Source organism: Haplochromis burtoni, unplaced genomic scaffold, assembly GCF_018398535.1.
Source record: "Haplochromis burtoni strain Fernald_Lab_line unplaced genomic scaffold, NCSU_Asbu1 Contig_9, whole genome shotgun sequence".
Taxonomy (NCBI): domain Eukaryota; kingdom Metazoa; phylum Chordata; class Actinopteri; order Cichliformes; family Cichlidae; genus Haplochromis; species Haplochromis burtoni.
Genome location: NW_024582370.1, coordinates 689044 through 707815, shown reverse-complemented (window position 1 = coordinate 707815; position 18772 = coordinate 689044). Strand labels below are relative to the sequence as shown.

The 18772-nt window shown below is 41.9% G+C and overlaps 3 protein-coding genes across 5 annotated transcripts in view; all 3 read left to right on the top strand.

Annotated features, from left to right (window-relative positions):
• rbm10 (RNA binding motif protein 10) overlaps positions 1-5678 on the top strand; it is an 11175-nt gene extending 5497 nt beyond the window's left edge. For 2 of the 3 annotated variants that reach the window (XM_005914642.3, XM_005914641.3), the window contains exons 10-23: positions 818-978; positions 1167-1264; positions 1884-1971; positions 2056-2260; positions 2380-2489; positions 2567-2648; positions 2806-2897; positions 3019-3210; positions 3382-3573; positions 3692-3748; positions 3828-4019; positions 4495-4542; positions 4623-4678; positions 4918-5678. In XM_005914642.3, the coding sequence (XP_005914704.1) occupies positions 818-978; positions 1167-1264; positions 1884-1971; positions 2056-2260; positions 2380-2489; positions 2567-2648; positions 2806-2897; positions 3019-3210; positions 3382-3573; positions 3692-3748; positions 3828-4019; positions 4495-4542; positions 4623-4678; positions 4918-5008 (1664 nt within the window). In that variant the 3' untranslated portion in view covers positions 5009-5678. Of the gene's footprint in view, positions 1-817; positions 979-1166; positions 1265-1883; positions 1972-2055; positions 2261-2379; positions 2490-2566; positions 2649-2805; positions 2898-3018; positions 3211-3381; positions 3574-3691; positions 3749-3827; positions 4020-4494; positions 4543-4622; positions 4715-4917 lie in introns of all 3 variants that reach the window. The other variant, XM_014338796.2, reaches the window with a different exon arrangement.
• Positions 5679-6000: 322 nt separating this feature from the next.
• On the top strand, positions 6001-11428 carry lrrc23 (leucine rich repeat containing 23). Its single transcript, XM_005914643.3, has 8 exons — positions 6001-6307; positions 7931-8040; positions 8130-8250; positions 8351-8492; positions 8783-8913; positions 9045-9181; positions 10111-10315; positions 10394-11428. Exons 1-8 carry the CDS (start codon positions 6227-6229, stop codon positions 10424-10426), a joined length of 960 nt encoding a protein of 319 aa, XP_005914705.1. The 5' UTR covers positions 6001-6226; the 3' UTR covers positions 10427-11428.
• Positions 11299-18772, top strand: tktb (transketolase b). Its single transcript, XM_005914638.3, has 14 exons — positions 11299-11542; positions 13424-13541; positions 13627-13740; positions 13885-13982; positions 14316-14507; positions 14652-14779; positions 14861-15057; positions 16335-16499; positions 16738-16894; positions 16976-17106; positions 17190-17273; positions 17375-17471; positions 17604-17723; positions 17964-18772. The coding sequence occupies exons 1-14, from the start codon at positions 11436-11438 to the stop codon at positions 18134-18136; spliced, it is 1881 nt and encodes a 626-aa protein (XP_005914700.1). The 5' UTR covers positions 11299-11435; the 3' UTR covers positions 18137-18772.

The window sequence follows — 18772 nt, the reverse complement described above, 5'->3', positions numbered from 1 at the left end:
ACAAAAGATACAGGACCTAGGGAACTGTAAATGGTGTTTGGTTAAGGTTGTTTGTAGGACTGAGCAATAAGATTTCTGATTTTGAGATATAAAGTAGAAGATTTTGTGCCATCCAACAACTGGCATCACTGAAACAGTTTAAGAGGGGTCAGGAGATCTCCTGGGAAATCTTTGTCATCAGTATAGCAGTGAGAGGGGATATGAAGTCATAAAACGTCACCAAGTGGAAGCAAATAATTAGGACCTAAAATAGAACCCTGTGGTACACCCACAGTGACCAAGAAGGTTTGTTGTGAAACATATAAATGGAAATACTCGTGTTCCTCATCATAGCAATATTTTCTTTTAAGAGACTTGGGGGATAACCTTGTGTCTAAAAATTGTTTTTAATGATTTCTTTTTTGCCACTTAGCTAAAGCTTGTAGGCTTTGTGTGCATCAGTGTACTTGGGTCACAAATTGTTTCATTTTTAGCTGTAAAAGACTGTTTTTCTCTTTTTGTCACCCTGAGATGTGGTTGGGTGGGTTGTGTGGACACCCAAGTTTGTAAATGCGATGAGTCACGAACAAGGTGATGGATTTGAAATTCATGCCATAGCTGCATCTACTAAAAATCTCTGGACTAGTTTGAATTTCACTGACCTTAACCTCAAAGTCAGAGGGTTAGGGTGAATGCAGTAACTCAAGTAGGAGGTTTCAAATTTATACCATATGTGCATCTACTTGGGAGCTAAGGGGTAGCACTGACAGCTGCCAGTATTTGTTATTTATTTAAACGATAATGCATCTTAAATATACCTCATCCACTCTCTCAACAGCTTTGATACTAAGGAACCTTGGCCCACATACATCAGTAGAAGCTATTTTGTCTGCTTTGGCTCCGTTTGCTACCCTCTCCCCTTCCAACGTTCGTCTAATCAAGGACAAACACACACACCTCAACAGGGGCTTTGCCTTTCTACAACTATCTACCATAGTGGTGAGACACAAGATCACACACACATACACACATAAGCCAGGGTTGTTTTTGTTTTACTGACTTGTATCTGAAGTAAACTGAAGTAAACTAAGCAAAACCTTTTTAGTTTTAGCTTACTTATTTTATTTTTTTAATGAGCTTTGTCTTAAATATGCGTTCACCCACCCAGTGGTCTGTGTGTTTAACAGGAGGCATCTCAGTTGCTCCAGATTTTGCAGGCTCTCCAGCCACCTCTATCTATTGATGGGAAGGTCATTGTAGTTGAGTTTGCCAAAGGCTCCAAACGGTAAATGCTCACACACCCAAACTTAATTGCAAAGAACATACGGGGACTCCACGCTTTACTATATTATAATTGCACAGTGGATGTGGGTGGCTGTAGCTCAGCAGGTAGAGCAGGTCAGCTACCAGTTGGAAGATAGGTGGGTTGGTCCTGGCTGCTCAAGTCTGCATGCCAAAATATCCTTAGTTAAATACTGAACTTTAAGTTGCTCTCCTGATACATCAGTTGAGGTGTGAATGTGTGTAAAGGTTAGAAAGATAGAAAGCTTAGAAAAAGGTGTTTGCATGAATGGGTGAATGAATTAAATTTATTTATTTATATAGCACCAAATCACAACAACCGTTTCCTCGAGGCCTTCGACGACATGGTGTATAACGTGCTTTGTGTGCTAGAGCACGGTACTATGTAAGAGTCAGGCATTTTACTGGAGTGTGAAATTAGACTAGTAAATGGACTGATCACATTACAAAGAAATGCAGGTTGATCATGTGATTATTAAAATTGTAAAGCATTTTGTGAATGTATTAGAAGAGCAATGATGGTTGAAATTAAGCTATTCAATGTAACAACCCTCCAAAAGCTTTTTGATTAAAGCCCTCACTCTGTCTCTTGTCTATGTTAGGGATGTGTTTGTAACGGATGGTAGCAGAGTGAGTGCTGCTACAGTGGCCAGCACAGCTATAGCTGCTGCACAGTGGGCTGTCACTCAGGTAAAGTTTGACGTATTACAGCATATATACCACATCCTTAATACAGATTGCATGATCATTGTATTTATTCTTTTAAATTCTCAGACCTCTCAAAATGGACCAGGTGGAGGCCAGAGTGTTGATACAAGTGTGTATCAGCAGGGGGCAGCAGTGACATACAGTCAGGAAGGGCTTGAGTATGCAGGGCAAGATGGCGCAACTTTCAAGCCCCAAGCAGATAACAGGGTTACTGCTTTGACAAGTGGAGTAGCTTCCCTGAATGGAGCCTACGCAGGAGGAGCAGCCCCAGGTTTGTATGACATGCCAATAAGTTTCTAACACACACATATCTGTATATCATGTAGTTGCATACAGTTACATTAAGCTTCCTCTGAAGCCACTTATTTGCACTTGTTTGCCCATGTGCAGCTGTCATTTCATCTGAGGCAACCAAACCTGCCTCAGTGGTTGTGCAGCAGCCGCTCATTCATACACAGACTCCTCTCATCACCACAGCTGCCACCACACCGGGGACACAGGTAGAACTTGATGCCTTTTCCTTCTTCCATTTGTTCCTTGTGTTTTTCCTGTTTTTTAAATCTCTGTCACTTCACAGGTTGAAATAGTGGGAAAACCACAACCAGCTGCACCCAGCCAGCCTGCAATCCCAGGCACTGAACATGAGCTCCAGCAGTATCGTAAGGCTTCATGTATTTAGTGTTCCCTCTGGGGAATTTACATCTTCGCTAATAATTGCAAATAATTGCTGCTGACTACTGGCAAGCTTACCTTTCATTCAGGAAAAAATATTGAAAATCTGACCCTGATGCAAATACCATGTGTCTCATACTACAGCTGTGCCAGATGTCTCCACTTACCACTATGACGAAAGCTCTGGCTACTATTATGACCCATTCACAGGTCTCTACTATGACCCTAATTCACAGGTAAGCAGCCCATGGTAACTCTAAAGCAATCTATATGTTTTGTAGGACATTTGTGTGTGTGTGTTTCGCTTATGCCCCTTGGTATTTCAATCTGTTTTTGCATTTCCCTTTGTCTTTGCAGTACTACTACAACTCTCACACTCAGCAGTACATGTACTGGGATGGAGAGAAACATACCTACATTCCTGCTGCCAGTCAGTCAAACACAGAAGGTGCTCCTCCAAGTGATGGTGCAGCTCCTTCAGAATCACTGTTTGCTACCTCTGGCAGCAAGGAGAAAAAAGACAAACCCAAGAATAAAACGGCTCAACAGGTGCTGATACACAGAAGTCAGCGTTCGGACATTATCATTTCTGGTTTAACAAATATATCTGCTAATGGCTAATTGAAGTTAGATTTCATAATTTGCCACCCATTCAGTTTGACACTTAAAATATGTAGTTAAGTAATTTTTAACTGAGTTTCTTGTGGTTTGTTATAATAGATTGCCAAAGACATGGAGCGTTGGGCTAAAAGTCTCAACAGACAAAAGGAGAACATGCGTTCTGTGTCTTCATCCCCTGCCACCGGCTCAGCAGCACCTCCTGGTTATACTCGGGCACCTGGACACAGTCGCCTAGATGATCACAGGGAGTCTGCGAGTGCTGATGCAGGCTATGCTGTTCTAGAGAAAAAGGTGTGTTTTATCTGTAAATGTCTGAACCCTCAGGGCACGAGGTTGTGATAGTGACTGTCTCTGAATCATAGACGCAGATATGAACAGATCACTGAATCAATGGTTTTCTGTCTTCCAGGGGGCACTGTCTGAACGGCCTCAGATTTTTTTGGATCAGATCCGCCAAAGTGCAGAAGTAAGGAAGTGGGAGAGAGAGATTTTGTAGGTGTTAGAGGTGTACATTTTCTTTATTTTCTTCTTTTTATTTTTCCCAGTCGCCTCCTCGGCAGCAGGGTCTGGTCCCAGCCTACAGTGGAGAAACTGACAGTGAAGAAGAAGGAGGCGAGAAGGATGAAAAGGAAGGAAGATTGACAGACTGGGTTAAACTGGCCTGTCTGCTGTGTAGGAGGCAGTTCCCAAGCAAGGAGGCCCTCATCAGGCACCAGCAGCTTTCTGAACTACATAAGGTGGTTTAAATCAAGTTTTACTTCATCATAAAAACTCTACAAATGATAAGTAGCATCAGTGCTCTGTTGAGGAGCAACAACATACATTCTGCACTCGTGTGCACAAGTACTGAGGCACACCACCAGCTGCTGTTATTGGTGATTAAAGGCACAATTGTGAAATTGGAGAATTTGAAAGTGGGCAGATGCAGGTGCATACATGTGCTTATTATGCACTAAAGCAAGTTGAATTTGGTTTCTGGCTTCTAAAGCCTGAAAGCAGAGCCTATAAATGAAGATCTTATTTATTTTAATCTGTCCAGTGAAGCAAGGTCACCTTAATCTACTTTTTAACAGCCGTCCATTCAGATTCAGTTTTACAGGGTGTGTAAACTGAACGTTGCATATAAGACCTTTGTGCACAATACGAGTGTAAAATCCAGTTTGGCATTCCTGTTGCAGCTGTGACTTGAATTTCACTTCTTTGTGCCCTCAGCAAAACCTGGAGCAGAGACGAGCCCAGCAGGAAGCTGCAAGCAAAGAGGTTGGTCAGTCCTCCACATCTGCAGAATAATGTTGAAATTCGTGTTTCTTTTAAAATAATTTTATCTTGTCTTTTTGCAGAGACTAGCAGGTGGACTTGACGGTCCTGAACTTAAGAAGAGGAAGTTTAACCCCATGTAAGGAAGCAGCAGTGATGCCACTAACTAGACGCTGTATGTTTTTTTGCAACTTATTCAGGGTTACAGCTTGCTATTGACACTGCCATGGACTGGTTCCTTTTTTGCTTTAGTTTTATTCTAGTTACAGCTTTGTGTGGCGGTGATGTTGGTGCAACTGTATAACTTAACTATGATGTATGTGACACAACTTATTTGTACTTGTGTGTCCCCTTATACTTTTTGTTTTCTTCCTGTAGTGATGGGGTCACAGACACTAGTCTCGGTGCAAGAATGCTACAGGGAGGTGTGAAAAGAGGACTGCTGTTGCGCAATATGCAAGTGGAGTGACCATTAATCTTCCTGACCCACAAAGGACAAAGACGAAGCCCAGCACGCAACACTTCACCATTAACATCATATAGATAAATATATTTAAAAAACTTATTTTGATTTGACATTAGTTACCTCAACAATGGCAGTGCTCAGTGGTAATAATCTTATGAACTGATCCTGTAGCAGTAGATGTCAGGATATTGCACAGATTGCACCTTTTTGCTTGCTTCCTGAATGATGCAGTTTTGAGTTCTCACTTGCTTCAGAGCCTGTGTGTGTGTGATAAACAAGTTTTGTGGACGGGAAAACATTTGCGGTCTTTATGTCAGCAAATTGGGATTTTTAATATTACTGTCTATGCACCATAGATTTTTTTTTTTAAATTAATGCTATATGCCTTGTCATTCAGTGAATGACTAATCTGGGCTTGAACTGTGTACATTTTAAAAAGAGCATTTTTATACAACAGTGAAAGCTAACAAACTCGTGGCCTCATGAATTGGACAGGATCGTGCTAACACTAGTGTATAGGGTTAAAGTGTCTCAGTTTATCATATAGCAGGTGTAGATTCACATTCGCTAACTTTTCAGAGACGTATTTTTTATTTCTGTATTTGTTCAGTAATGTGACCGTGTTTCATCAAGCTCATGTAAATGAATTCAAAATAATACATTTTCACCAATATTGACTCGTGTATTGTGTGGGCTAGTCAGTAAACTGTAGCTAATATGTCAACATTTTGCATTGAAATTTCCAAAGCTGTTTATCCGCACAAAAAGAGGAATGTAATGTGACTGTTGGCATCGGGTTTGTAAAGCAACACTGAAATGGTGAAACTGTATCGCTGTTGCAAACTACGTTTCCTTAAATTAATTGTGCTCCGGTTACTGCGGAATGGTTTCTATGGTGATCAGCAACAAATCCAGTCGTCGGTTTGCTGAGAGCCATCGGAGAAAAAACACTTGGATTACCTGTAATAACCAATAAACTTAGCTGTCTTTCCTTCATATTACGTTGGGAGGTAACATTCATAGTATGTCATTCACCGTGTCTGCATGTGTTGGCAGTTCTAACATAAATGTACAAGGCTAAACACTGTAAACAGATAGCTAGCTTGGTCGGGCAGCAGTCACAAAATAAGCAAGTTAGCTGGTTGGAAATCCTGTTGCAGTTCTCTAATCCGCTCTTCAGCTGGTCTGTAACTAGTCAAATTATAAGGCTTACTAATCGGGATGTCTGACTTTGACGAAGACCCAGTATTATCGGATGTTGAAGGAGGAGAAGAACACCTTAAAGAAGCCGAAGATGAGAAGGTATGAAAGTAAATGGGGGGCATGTGCCGAGCATATTTACAGCTGACTCGTACATGTTAGCTCATATCTCTGTGCTGTTAATTTGGTATGAATCACGTGCCTCGCCCTGATTACCCAAACAGACTCAAGGTAATGTCTTTGATAAAGTTGGAGCGTTTACTCGTGTGTGTGCACCAACCCCCTACACAGGGTATTTTCTGGGCATATTAGTAATAGGTCACTAGTTTCCAAAAGAGGCCCAGCTTATTGTAAAGTGCTCCTACAAGTGGTTTTGAAGCTCTTCCATGTCTAAATTCTAGTTGTTGACTAATTAGTGACAGTTTGAGCCTTGGGAGTGGCCCTGCTCTGCTGGCGGTTTTACTAACATGGATTAAGCCTAGTCTTAGAATAAAAACATTTATCAATGAAGATCTTTATTTTTTTCTGACGGTAGGCTTGTCCGGGAAACTGTCTTGGCAAAACGGTCAAATCAGTGGCTAGTAATTTGTTGGTCCATTACTATCCAGATATAGCTTGGGTAAGAGAAGACTTTTGAATGTTAATTCTATGTGGCATAGGTTCAACACGGTGTTGGAAACATTCCTCACAGATTTTGGTTGATATATTGACGTGACAGCATCACACAGTTGCAAATTTGTCAGCTGCACATCCATGATTATACACGCCAAGGTGCTTTATTGGATTCATCTTCAAGGGACCACTCTCAAATTATATGAGCTTTGTGACATTGCACGCCATCTACCCGAAAGCACCCAGTAGAAGATGAGTACATAAAGAGCCATTGTCAGCAATGACTGTTGATACAAGAGAGACTGAATCCATGCTTTCATGTTGGTTACACCAGTTTCTGACCCTGTCATTCAATGCTGTAGCAGAAATCAAGACTCAACATTTTCCAATATTTTGTTGTCCAATTTTGTGAATCTAAATTCAGATTCAGTTTCTTACTCGCAGGTGACAGGAGTGGAGCTCAGTGTGGTCTTCTGCTGCTCTTGCCCATCCTCTTCAAGGTTCAACATGTGATGCATTCAAAAATGCTCTTCTGTATATTTTGGTCGTCATGTGGGATTATTTGAGTTACTGTAGCCAACTCAAAGCAGTCTGGCCATTCTTCTCTGACCTCTGAGATCAACAAGAAACTTTTGCTTACTGGATATTTTCTCTTTTTTGGACTACTCTCTGTAAACCCTAGAAATATTTGTGTGGGAAAATCCTGGTAGATCAGCAGTTTCTAAAATACTCAAACCAGCCTGCCTGGCACCAAGAACCGTGCCACATTCAATGTCAGTTTTCTTCCCCAATCCTTTGCCCAGTTTCAGTTTCACTGGGTCGTTTCAGCCACTGACTGGGTTGTCTTAACTCTGTATGTATGCCTAAATACATTGAGTTGGTGCCATTTGATTGGCTGATTAGATACTTACCCTAATGAGCAGTTGAACAGGTGTACCGAACAAAGTGGCTAGCCTGACCTTCACCTTACATGATAACTTGCTGTCATTGGTTTATCATTGTGCAATTTAAGCTGTCATTCATTTTGTGTTTTGAATAAAATACAGTTGCAGTGCTTTTGTCGTTTCTGTGTTGAAGCCACTAGCCTTTCATTTATATCTCATTTTTGTACAGGTTGAAGTTCAACATTTAACTCAAGAAATCATAAGTGAAGGGCTGTCATTGCTTTGCCGAACAGGAAATGGATTAGCACACGCATTTGTCAAGCTGAACCTTCAGAAAAGGTAATTAGAGAAAGATGCCCGCAGAGCAAAACTGTTCTGTTAACTTGAACGAGTTTCTTCTGATTCAAACCAGTTTTCTTCACCCTTAGAGGACTGGAGGATATAGCTGCAATCAACAGTTATATTCACATACGTTTTCTGGATTTATCCAACAACCACCTTACTGATCTTTCTCCTTTGTCATCTCTGACCCAGCTTCTTTGGCTCAAGGCAAGAAGAAATTCCTTATGCATTTAGTTAGGGACATCTTTGTGGCTGTCAGTAAGAATCCCTTTAATTACGTTTATTGAATGTAATTCGTCTTTTGTAGGTCAACAATAATTCTGTGATGTGCTTCAAAGAGCAACCGTTTGCTCAACTGACCTACCTGCAGTGGCTGAGTATAGCAATGAATCAGCTAACTGATGTAGATGGCCTAGTTGGGCCTGCCTTGGAAAGCCTCAATCTTACAGGTTGGTTTATTGGTTTTACGTCAGGTAAAGTGGAATGAATTTATTCAGCTAATCTGGCGATCTCTACGGCAAGGTCAGTCAAGTAAGAAACAGTTAATAGTTGGGTCCCTTATCCAAGCCGCAGAAGTTCTTGCAAGTATAATAAAATACGTTAAGCGAAAGATATTGTCACTGTTATTTGATATAAATAGTTGTTCCTGCAAAAAGATGGGAATTTACTATTCCACATGTTATCACTGTTAAAAGCAATATTTGACTTAACTGAAGATGCCAACAAACCTTGTTTGCAGGTAACCATATTCAGAGGCTTAATGGTTTCCAGTACGGCAGTTTTGCAAATCTGGTAACTCTAGAGTTGAGGGGAAATCACTTGGAAACCACTGATGGCATCAACCTTCCACATCTCCAGCAATTGTATCTGGTACACAAAGTATCTTGGTTTGGTTATTAACACAGACATGATTGATTAAGTTAATCCTTCACCACCACACTAATCCCCATGTAATAAACCAGGTACCTGGTTGCTTGTGACTAGTCTTGCTTTCTGTCTAGGCCCAAAATGCTATCAAACGTCTTGAGGGTTTGGAGAAGTTAGAGCGCCTCACCACACTTCACCTTCGAGACAATCAGCTAGAGTCGCTCGACGGCCTCAGTCCCAGCATGAAGTGTCTTCAGTACCTCAATGCCAGGTGCATGCAGTCACATGGAAAACTTCAGTCCTGTGAGAGACTAAGTAGACACCATAATTAACTAGATGTAACTTGAAGTAATTGTGTATGACTTAATCAGTCTCTTACATTGTGGAGGAATTTTGGTTCTTTACAACATTGCTTCAGTTCGTTGGGGTTTGGGGGCATTTGTTTATGAACATCTCTCTTAAGGTTCTGTCAAAGCATTTCACTGAGACTGAAGTCTTGACTTTGACTGGGACATTGCAACACTGTGGCAAAACATTTTCTTTTCCAGACATTCTGTTGTAGATTTGCTGCTGTGCTTGGGACTGTTGTCCTAAAAAGTTTGTGTTTCACTGAATGATTGCAAGGTGCCCAGGTCCTATGGCTACAAAACAGGCCCAAATCATCACTCTCCACCACCATGATTGACAGTTGACCTGAGGTGTTTGTCCTAATAAGTTATGTTTGGTTTTCACCACAAATAGTGCTATGCATTACAGGCAAACATTTTCACTTTTTTCATGTCTTTCCAAAGGACATTGTTTCACAAGTCTTCCGGTTTGTTCAATGCAGCTTTGCAAATCTAAGCTGTGTTGCCAAGTTTTGTTTTGTTTTTTAGAAGGAACAGACTTTTTCTTGACAATTCTTCCAATTAAGCTGTACTTGATCATTCTTTTTTGTCACAAATTGATCAACTCAGTGAATCAAGTGCAATTTGAGTAGTAGCTCTTGGCTGCTACTTACCTTCTTAATTCCAATGGAAGCAGTTATGTTGTACTTAGTTTTTCACAGCCCTGCAGAAAGTCCTATGGATAACTTTATTTTTCACATGACTGCAATGTGTTGTAACAATAAAGATCAGTCATAATAACGCTTCCAATAATCCAGTCAGTAAAAAACAAAACATGGTATTAATCCCATAATTTGTCTTCTTTCTCCCTTAGAGGCAATGCAATCATAGATGAGACTGCTCTACGATACATCGGCTTTCTGTCACAAAGCCTTCGTGTGTTGGTTCTCTCTGGGAACCCAGTCGCGGAAAATTCCGAATACCGGATAAATGTGCTGATAGTAGTGCCACAGCTGGAAAGACTCGACAAAAATCCTGTCTTCCCCGAGGAGAGAGCTGAAGCCTGGGAAAGAATCAGGGTAACAAAAAACAAAATATTTTTTTATTTTTGGTTTTATTTTTTACCCTTTTGATTGAGTGACATTGTGTAATTTCAGGAACTTCAAGAAGAGGAAATGTATGCACAATAAGATGTGTAATTTTGCCAGAATGGGGAAGTGTTGGACTGACTTCATTTTTTCTTTTTAAAGAAAAAATGAAGTCTGTTGTCTGTTGATGAATGACCACATACACCTCTGTATGAAGTACTCTGTTTGATAGAGTAGCTCAATCATCCATGACTTTGCACAAAAGTGTTTTTCATTTCCATACACTCATTGTTACAGCTGAGCTATTTTTAAACAATAAAGTTTTAGAAAATGTTTATTTCTGATGTGTCTAAATGCAAAAATGACAACCGATGCAAGCTGAAGTGACTCTGGCTAGTACCTTGTGCCTTAGTACCTTGTATTGTTCATAGACGGTGGTGTTAGACAGACTCCGTGTGTTTCCCTGAGTAAGGATGAGAGAGCAAAATCTGCCGTCGGCTTCCTTGTTGGCAGCCATCCAGCTACAGTTTTAAGGGGACAGTGACATTATGGGCCTGTGTGGCTAATCAGCAGATTTCGGAATCAGATCCTGCGTTTGTTTGACTGGCATTTAAACACACCATCATCATTGCATAAATATAACCAGGACGTTAACGTCCCACTTGAAGAAAACATTCATATTATAGTAAGTTAAGAAAGCGGTAGTTGTTCGCACATCAGTGCAGTGCAGCTCCACTTGTGGATACCTGTATTTCCCATAAGGGTAGTAGAATAGGGGTCCACGCTTTTGTTACTGTTATTTTGGAAATTTACTGATTTTAATGAAACGAGATCGGCATGAAGCAACATTTGTATCTTGAACACGCTGAGAGGGACTGACGAGGGCGGCTTGAACCACCACTCTCCCTCCAATGGTTTGATTTGGTGGGCGTGGCTGTTTGAGGAAACAAAACCCGTCCTGTGCGACGTCTCCCCCTCCTCTCCTGCACTTAACACCGGGCAGCTAGCAGCTCAGTGGCCCAGCGTTGACACGACGACACCGGGGAAGCAGCCTTCGCACTGAATTAACCACGACTACTACCTGAAGCAGGCAACCATACGTCAGTAAACCATGACTAGCTACCACAAACCCGATGAAAAGACGCTGCAAGGACTGAAGGACGTCGCTAACAAGCTCAGGATCAACTCCATCAAGGCAACATGCGCCTCTAACTCAGGGTAAGTTGTTCAGAGTTGCAAACATTAGCTGGAATATTAAATAAATCCTGTATACAATTAAAAACACACACACATATATATAGTATGTGCTATAAGGTTACTGGGGCGGAGGCGTGCACTACCTCTGGGCCTGGGTGCACGTGCTGCAGATTAAATTCACGCGGTCACCGAGCCACGGCAAGCCGCTAGCAGCAGGTTTGCTACCTGATGTTGTGCGACTGCTCTGCGAAACGTTTTAATAAGTTACGCTGTGACTTGAGGGTAGCCGAGCCCACAGCTATTGCTAAGGCTACCACATGCTAACAGTGTTTGTTTGGTTTTTTTCTCTGCAAAGTAAATGACGGCCTTATTTGCTGGTGGCTAGACTCTTAGGCACTCTAGCCTAGCATACATGCTTGTAACACTTTAAGTCAAGTGGTTATTAACATCAACAGGCGTTTACTAGCTAACAGAAATCACATGATAGGAAAGGATGGATCTCTTGGTTGGGTTGAGGCTGAGTGTTGCTGCTGGCTCCTAGTCTGTTAAATCGCCAGCTTGAGGATATCTGCGTAAAGTATGGTAAGTCTGGGAAATGGCTATTGGGAAGGGGTTTGTGGTAATACTTCATCATAAATATTGGCGTTCCCAGAATGCCAGAATTTTCTTTTTGAGCTATCGCTGATATCTTCCGTGTCGCTGTCGGGAAGTAACCCAATAGGTTGATTCGAGTCCAAGCGGGAAGTAGGAGTTGACGAGGGTGTAGCTTTATAGGGATTAGTGTGAGCGCCCTTTGCTCGGTTAATATTCACTTTTGAGAGCAAATGGATCTATACAAGGGCTACAATATCCAAAACTGAAACCGTAGTTTGTGAGTTGGCGCTAATCAAGTCATGTCATCTACTACATTTCGCATACATCACAACACAACACTTTGTTTAGACTTGTGTGACGCAGACTAAAGCTTAGAGTCGCATATCCTGCTTCATAACATCACATCTGAGACAGAAAAGTGGATGTTGGAATCAAAGAGGCAGTAAAAACCCTCAGCTTTATTTATAGTACATGTCAGCCACCTGGCCAGATGCTTTAGTTTGTGCTTGATTCTCTTACAATTATCCCTCAGCCAGTTGGTGTGCATTGTGCAATTTTTTTATTTCTTTTTCATAATCTCAAATGCAGCCTTAATGGACAGTTGACTAACCTGTTTCCTCTTGTTTCTTGACAAGGAAATGCAGGAGCTTATTCTAACTGTACTATGAGGGCTTTATAAAGATTATATCCCTTTTAAACAAAGGACTTCTTGAGGAGCATTGTTCCTCAACAGTCAAAGTTACACTTGTGCCTCTTTCTTTTCCTTGTGGTTTTTCTGACTGTCCTTCATTTCTCAGCAGGTTGTGTCTCAACAGAAGAACACGTGGTAAACGGAGCATTGAGTTATTTTAAAAGGTTTATGCTGATGTTTGTTCAGATTGGATAATTTGTTCCAAGCATGGTTGATATGCGATTTAACCTGCATAGGGAAGCTGAGATGTGTTGGGCAATGTGGAATTTCTAAATGGTTACAGTACTCGAGACTGTGTAGCAACTAACAGTTTCACAAGATTTTTTTTCCTCTGAAGTGTGGTAACCTGGCTGCCTTCCTGAGGCAGTGATGGTCTAAAATAAATAACAATTAACAATATATGACTTGTGCTAAAGAGCATCATCGTTTGGCATATTAAATGTTTGCTGTGTCTTGTAAAACTAAAACTGAGCGTTTGTTTTTGTGTGTTTTTGTTCTTTTTTTTTTAAGTGCAGCAACACATGCATGTTTATGCACTTTGGGTGGAGTTTCTTTTCTTTCTAACCCGTCGGCATTTATACTGTCACAGTAGCTTTTCTGTTGTTCTCTCTCTCCAGTCATCCCACATCATGTTGCAGTGCAGCTGAGCTCATGTCCGTGCTCTTTTTCCACGCCATGCGCTACAAAGCGGATGATCCTCGCAATCATTGTAACGACCGCTTTGTTCTCTCAAAGGTAGGTGCATATCCTTTAATTGAGATTAATTGCTGTGTATCTGGTCAGCAAACCTGAGATCTGTTAACACTCTCCTTATTGCCAGGGTCATGCTGCACCTGTCCTGTACGCTGCCTGGGCAGAGGCAGGTTTTGTGAAAGAGTCTGAGCTGGTTAACCTGCGTAAGATTGATTCTGACTTGGAGGGACACCCCACACCAGTGAGTCGGGAATCTTGAGACCCATTCTGTTCATTATTATTTTTTATTTTTATTTTTTTGGAAGAAAAAGACAAAATTGTGTGCAAGCCACTCTCTGTATGATGTACAACTCCCCTTCTTTCCAATTCTTCTTTTCAAACACAGAAATTGGCTTTTGTTGATGTAGCTACTGGATCTCTGGGACAGGGTCTTGGGGCTGCATGTGGGATGGCCTATACCGGCAAATACCTTGACAAATCCAGGTCAGTGTGTTTATGTATCCGTGTCAAATCATAAGACTGCCAAACATTTCTTTAAAACTTGCACAGGGTTACCTGAAATATTTTTGCACAGTGGTCAGTGTGTGGTGTTAATCTAAAGTGGATGCTTTATACTCACATTTGCTCAAGACTACTTAAAAGTAGTCTTATTTACTCTAACTAGGAAGTTTCTTCAGTGGTGAAATCCTGTTACTGTGGTTGTGGTGTTGTTGTTGTTGTTGTCAAGCATAATCTGTTGCACTGCAGCAACAGAAAAGTTCTCAAAGTAGATATTATGGAAATTCTCATGTCTGTTATTAACTGACTGTGTTGTAGTTATCGTGTGTACTGCATGCTGGGAGATGGCGAGTGCTCAGAGGGCTCAGTTTGGGAGGCCATGGCCTTTGGTTCCCACTACCAGCTGGACAACCTGGTGGCTATCCTGGATGTTAATCGGCTTGGTCAGAGTGAGCCAGCGCCTCTGAAGCACGACATGGAGATCTACCGCAAACGTTGTGAAGCCTTTGGGTCAGCACGTGCATTTATCTCGGCTCATAACCTGTAGAAACAAACTGTCCAAACTTGACCTTATTATTTGTCTTTCCCTGTATCTGTCTGCTTTTTGATGGTCTACAGACATGTTCAGATGTTAATAACATTCTATGTGTGTAGGTGGAACACGTATGTTGTGGATGGACATGATGTGGAGGAGCTGTGCAAAGCTTTCTGGCAGGCTCAGCAGGTCAAAGGCAAACCGACCTGCATTGTTGCCAAGACATTCAAGGGCAGAGGCCTCAAAGGTTGGTGTGAATAACTTTTTTGTATCTAGTTAGAACTGTTCTCTGAATTTTAAACATGACTTATTTGCCACTTAACTGTAGGTATTGAGGATTTGGAGAACTGGCATGGAAAGCCGATCCCCAAGGACCGGGTGGATGAAATCCTGAATGATCTGCAGTCACTGATCCAGGTGCCCAACAAAACTCTCTGCCCTGATCTGCCCAATGAGGACACAGCGCCAGCTGACCTTAGCCCCATCTCACTGCCTTCACCTCCAGAATACAAGAAGGGAGACAAGGTACCTTCAGAGTTGCTTGTTTGCGTCTAGTTTTAGTTTTTGAGTATTGGATCTTTTGGAGTAATGGGTCCAAAGTCACTCAACACTGAGTGGTCAGCAGTTTAAAGTTTACCGATACAGTTGTCAGCATGAATCTTATTTAGCACGAGTGGTGGCTTTGTTTCATTACTAATATGGCACAAAAACACCACCTGGAACACTTGTCCACACTTAAGGGTCTTTATATAATAAATTAAATATAAATATCCACTTTCCTTTGCTTTTTGTCTGCTCAGCCACATGCAAACTCCTGCTAGGTTAAAGATATCGAAAAATGTTGCAGTGTTTACCTGTAGATACAGCAGAGACACGGACATCAGTATTCACTAGCAAATTTTTCTTATCTAGGGATGTAGTTGATTAGAAAACTAGTTTAAAGTTTGCCATCCTGGTTAGTGGACACCAGAAACTAAAAGGTTAAACAAATTTTTCACAATTTAATGTAGAATTTGCTTAAACCTTGGGACTGAGTTACTGAGCTGTTGTACACCAGAATTGTGAAATTGGAACAGTTTGGCACTATTTTAACCTCGAAAGAAACTGGTGAATTTGGGCTGGGTCAAATCATTATGGCTTAACTAAAGTGTGCATATCCACAATAACCTGGAATAAGAGAAGACGGGTGCTACTAGCACTGCTAACATGACCCCCACTCTGCAGTTATCTAGTAATGGCATCATGTGCAGTATTGTGCAATGTTAACCTCTTCAAATACCTTTGAAGAGCACACATGCAGTATTTGTACAGACGGTGTGTACAGGGCTTAAAATCTTCCATGACTGAATCCCGGTGTGCTTTTTTTCTATTGCACTGTTTTATATCCCCATACATGTCAGAGCTGGAAGATTAAGCACATTTTAACTGTCATTATGATTTTGTCTTTGAATGATTGTGAAAACCGTTCACGTTTTTGTTCCTATGATATAAAGAGGGTGCACCAGTTTCTACAGCAGTACAACTTTCTTCAGCTGGAAGTAAATCTCAGACTTTCCACACATGAACCTGTGAAACATCGGATGTAGTTTGCTTTTTGCAGCTTTTGCTAACTGCGGGGGTGATGCTGTCTGAAATGAACATGATTTCAAAACTGATGTGTGTGAATTATTGTGACTGTGCAGAATATTGTGCTGCTCATCATGTTGGTAAAGGTTCTTTTTCACATGTATGTGTTAAAGTGGATATAGCTAAGCATAGCAATCAAGGCTGTTTGTTGCTTAACCCGTTGTATTTTCTGTTAGATGGCAACAAGGCAGGCATATGGTGTGGCACTGAAAAAACTGGGCCAGGCAAGCCAGAGAGTGGTGGCACTCGACGGAGACACCAAAAACTCTACTTTCTCAGAGACCTTCAAGAAAGCCTTCCCTGATCGCTACATCGAGTGTTTCATCGCTGAACAGAATATGGTAAACGATCCTTCAGTGCTCAGGCTGATTTATGCTAACTATTAGTCAACCTATTGATCCTGGAACCCTGTCACAGTTATGAGAGACTGGTACCTGGTTTGCTCACATTCACACGATAATCTGTCCTCTCTGCTGCTTCTCATTTGTGCCCAGCTGACTTTGCACTTAGACCCTTACTAACCACATCCACTGTCATTTTAAACTAAATGGTGTTGCTGATGTCTCCTTACTACCGCAGGTAGGAGTGGCTATTGGCTGTGCCAGCCGTGACCGCACTGTTGCATTTGCCAGCACATTTGCAGCATTTTTCTCCAGGGCCTATGACCAGATTCGTATGGGAGCAATCTCTCAGACGAATGTCAACCTGGTAGGGTCTCACTGCGGAGTCTCCATCGGTAAGCTTTTCATCTGCTGGATTTCTAGTGAGCAGTGCAGGTGTGAGTGTCTGTCATCCACTCATTGTATTCTGGCTTCAGGTGAGGACGGTCCGTCCCAGATGGCGCTTGAGGACTTGGCCATGTTCCGCGCCATCCCAACATGTACTGTGTTTTACCCCAGTGACGCAGTGTCCACAGAGAGAGCTGTTGAACTGTCATCCAACACAAAGGTTGGTGGCCACCTTGTGGTAGCTTGATGTCTTCATCCTGTTGGAGAGCACTCAATATATTGTAATGCACTTTCCATTTTCAGGGTATATGTTTCATTCGTACAAGTAGACCAGCCACTGCAGTCATCTATTCCCCAGATGAGAAGTTTGAAGTGGGTGTAGCCAAGGTAACTTTTTTTAATCGCTTTTTGTTATAAATCTAATGCAGTCAGTCTTCATACCAAAATGCCCACCCCAAAAATGTTTATACATCTATCCCTGTGGTCAGGTGGTTCGCCAGTCTGATGATGACCAGGTGACTGTCATTGGAGCTGGTGTTACTCTGCACGAGGCCCTTGCTGCTGCTGATACGCTGGCTGCTAAAGGTAACCCACACTGCCCTCTAGTGTGCACGTGCTGGTATTGTTATGAGGACACACAGGGCTTAATGCAGGGACTCCTCAACTGAACCACTATAGCCTCTATAAACCTGTAAATTTCCTTATGCATTCTTATAGGAAAGAACATCCGTGTGATTGACCCATTCACCATCAAGCCCCTGGATGCTGCTACCATTCTGGCCAGTGCCCGAGCAACAAGGGGACAGATCATCACTGTGGAGGACCACTACAAGGAGGGTAGGTGGAGTTGATGCGTTTGAGTCTGTGCATACAGAAAGCATGTTTGTGAAAGGGCAGGAATTTTCTTATGGAGGCAACAATTATGGCTCCTAGACGTTAGATGGGTTTGGTTTTAAAAAAACAAAACACAACTTGAATAAAGGAGCATCATATCATGATTTGCTGTGTTGTAATTTAAAAGAAATGCCAACATCACTTTTATGCATTCATTCCTTTTGACGGTCCTCCTTTGTCCAGGTGGTCTCGGTGAAGCGGTGCTGTCAGCAGTGGGAAGTGAGCCTGGTATTGTTGTGACACGTCTGGCAGTGACTGGTGTTCCCCGCAGTGGAAAGCCTCAAGAGCTTCTGGACATCTTTGGCATCAGTGCTAAGTATATTGCCGAAGCTGTGACTCAGACCTTCGCAAACTAAGAACTGCACTTCATTTTCCCTTCTCGTTTTTGTTTTAAATCACAACAAACTTGCAGCTGCCAGGAACAACCATGGAAAACCTAACTTTCAGTTCCTACTTGAGTTGTGCTAACCCTGTATTAATATCAGAGATGAAGGGAGATGAGTGCAGTGCGGTCATAGCCTGTAGTGCTGATGGTACTCCCCTATGTGCACCTCTTAGTATCCTTGCCTCCAGATGGGTTCTGCCGTTTGCTGTTATACATGTTTTCAGAGTCTTGTAAGGTGCACAGTTAAAAGCATCACTGAATACTGTACTTAAAGTGTTATGCTGATAGATGAAAAGCCCATCATACAGCAATGTGTCCTAGTGATGAGCTTCAACATCTGTGGCACCAGCCATCAATGCTTTCACATTCCTGGCAAGCATTCCTATTGTCCTCCCTCTCAGCTGGTAGCGCTGTTACTGCTCGTCATATTATCATTTACTAGATTACTTTTGTAATTGTGTTCAGTAACTGCCTTCAGTGCTTGGCTATTCCGTTTTTAAACATCCCACTGTCTCCTGACCACACGGGTGTTGCACAACATTTCCAGCGCTTAAGGTCACAGAGATGCTATTACTGCTGTAGTGTGAATTAAAAATAATTCTCCCAA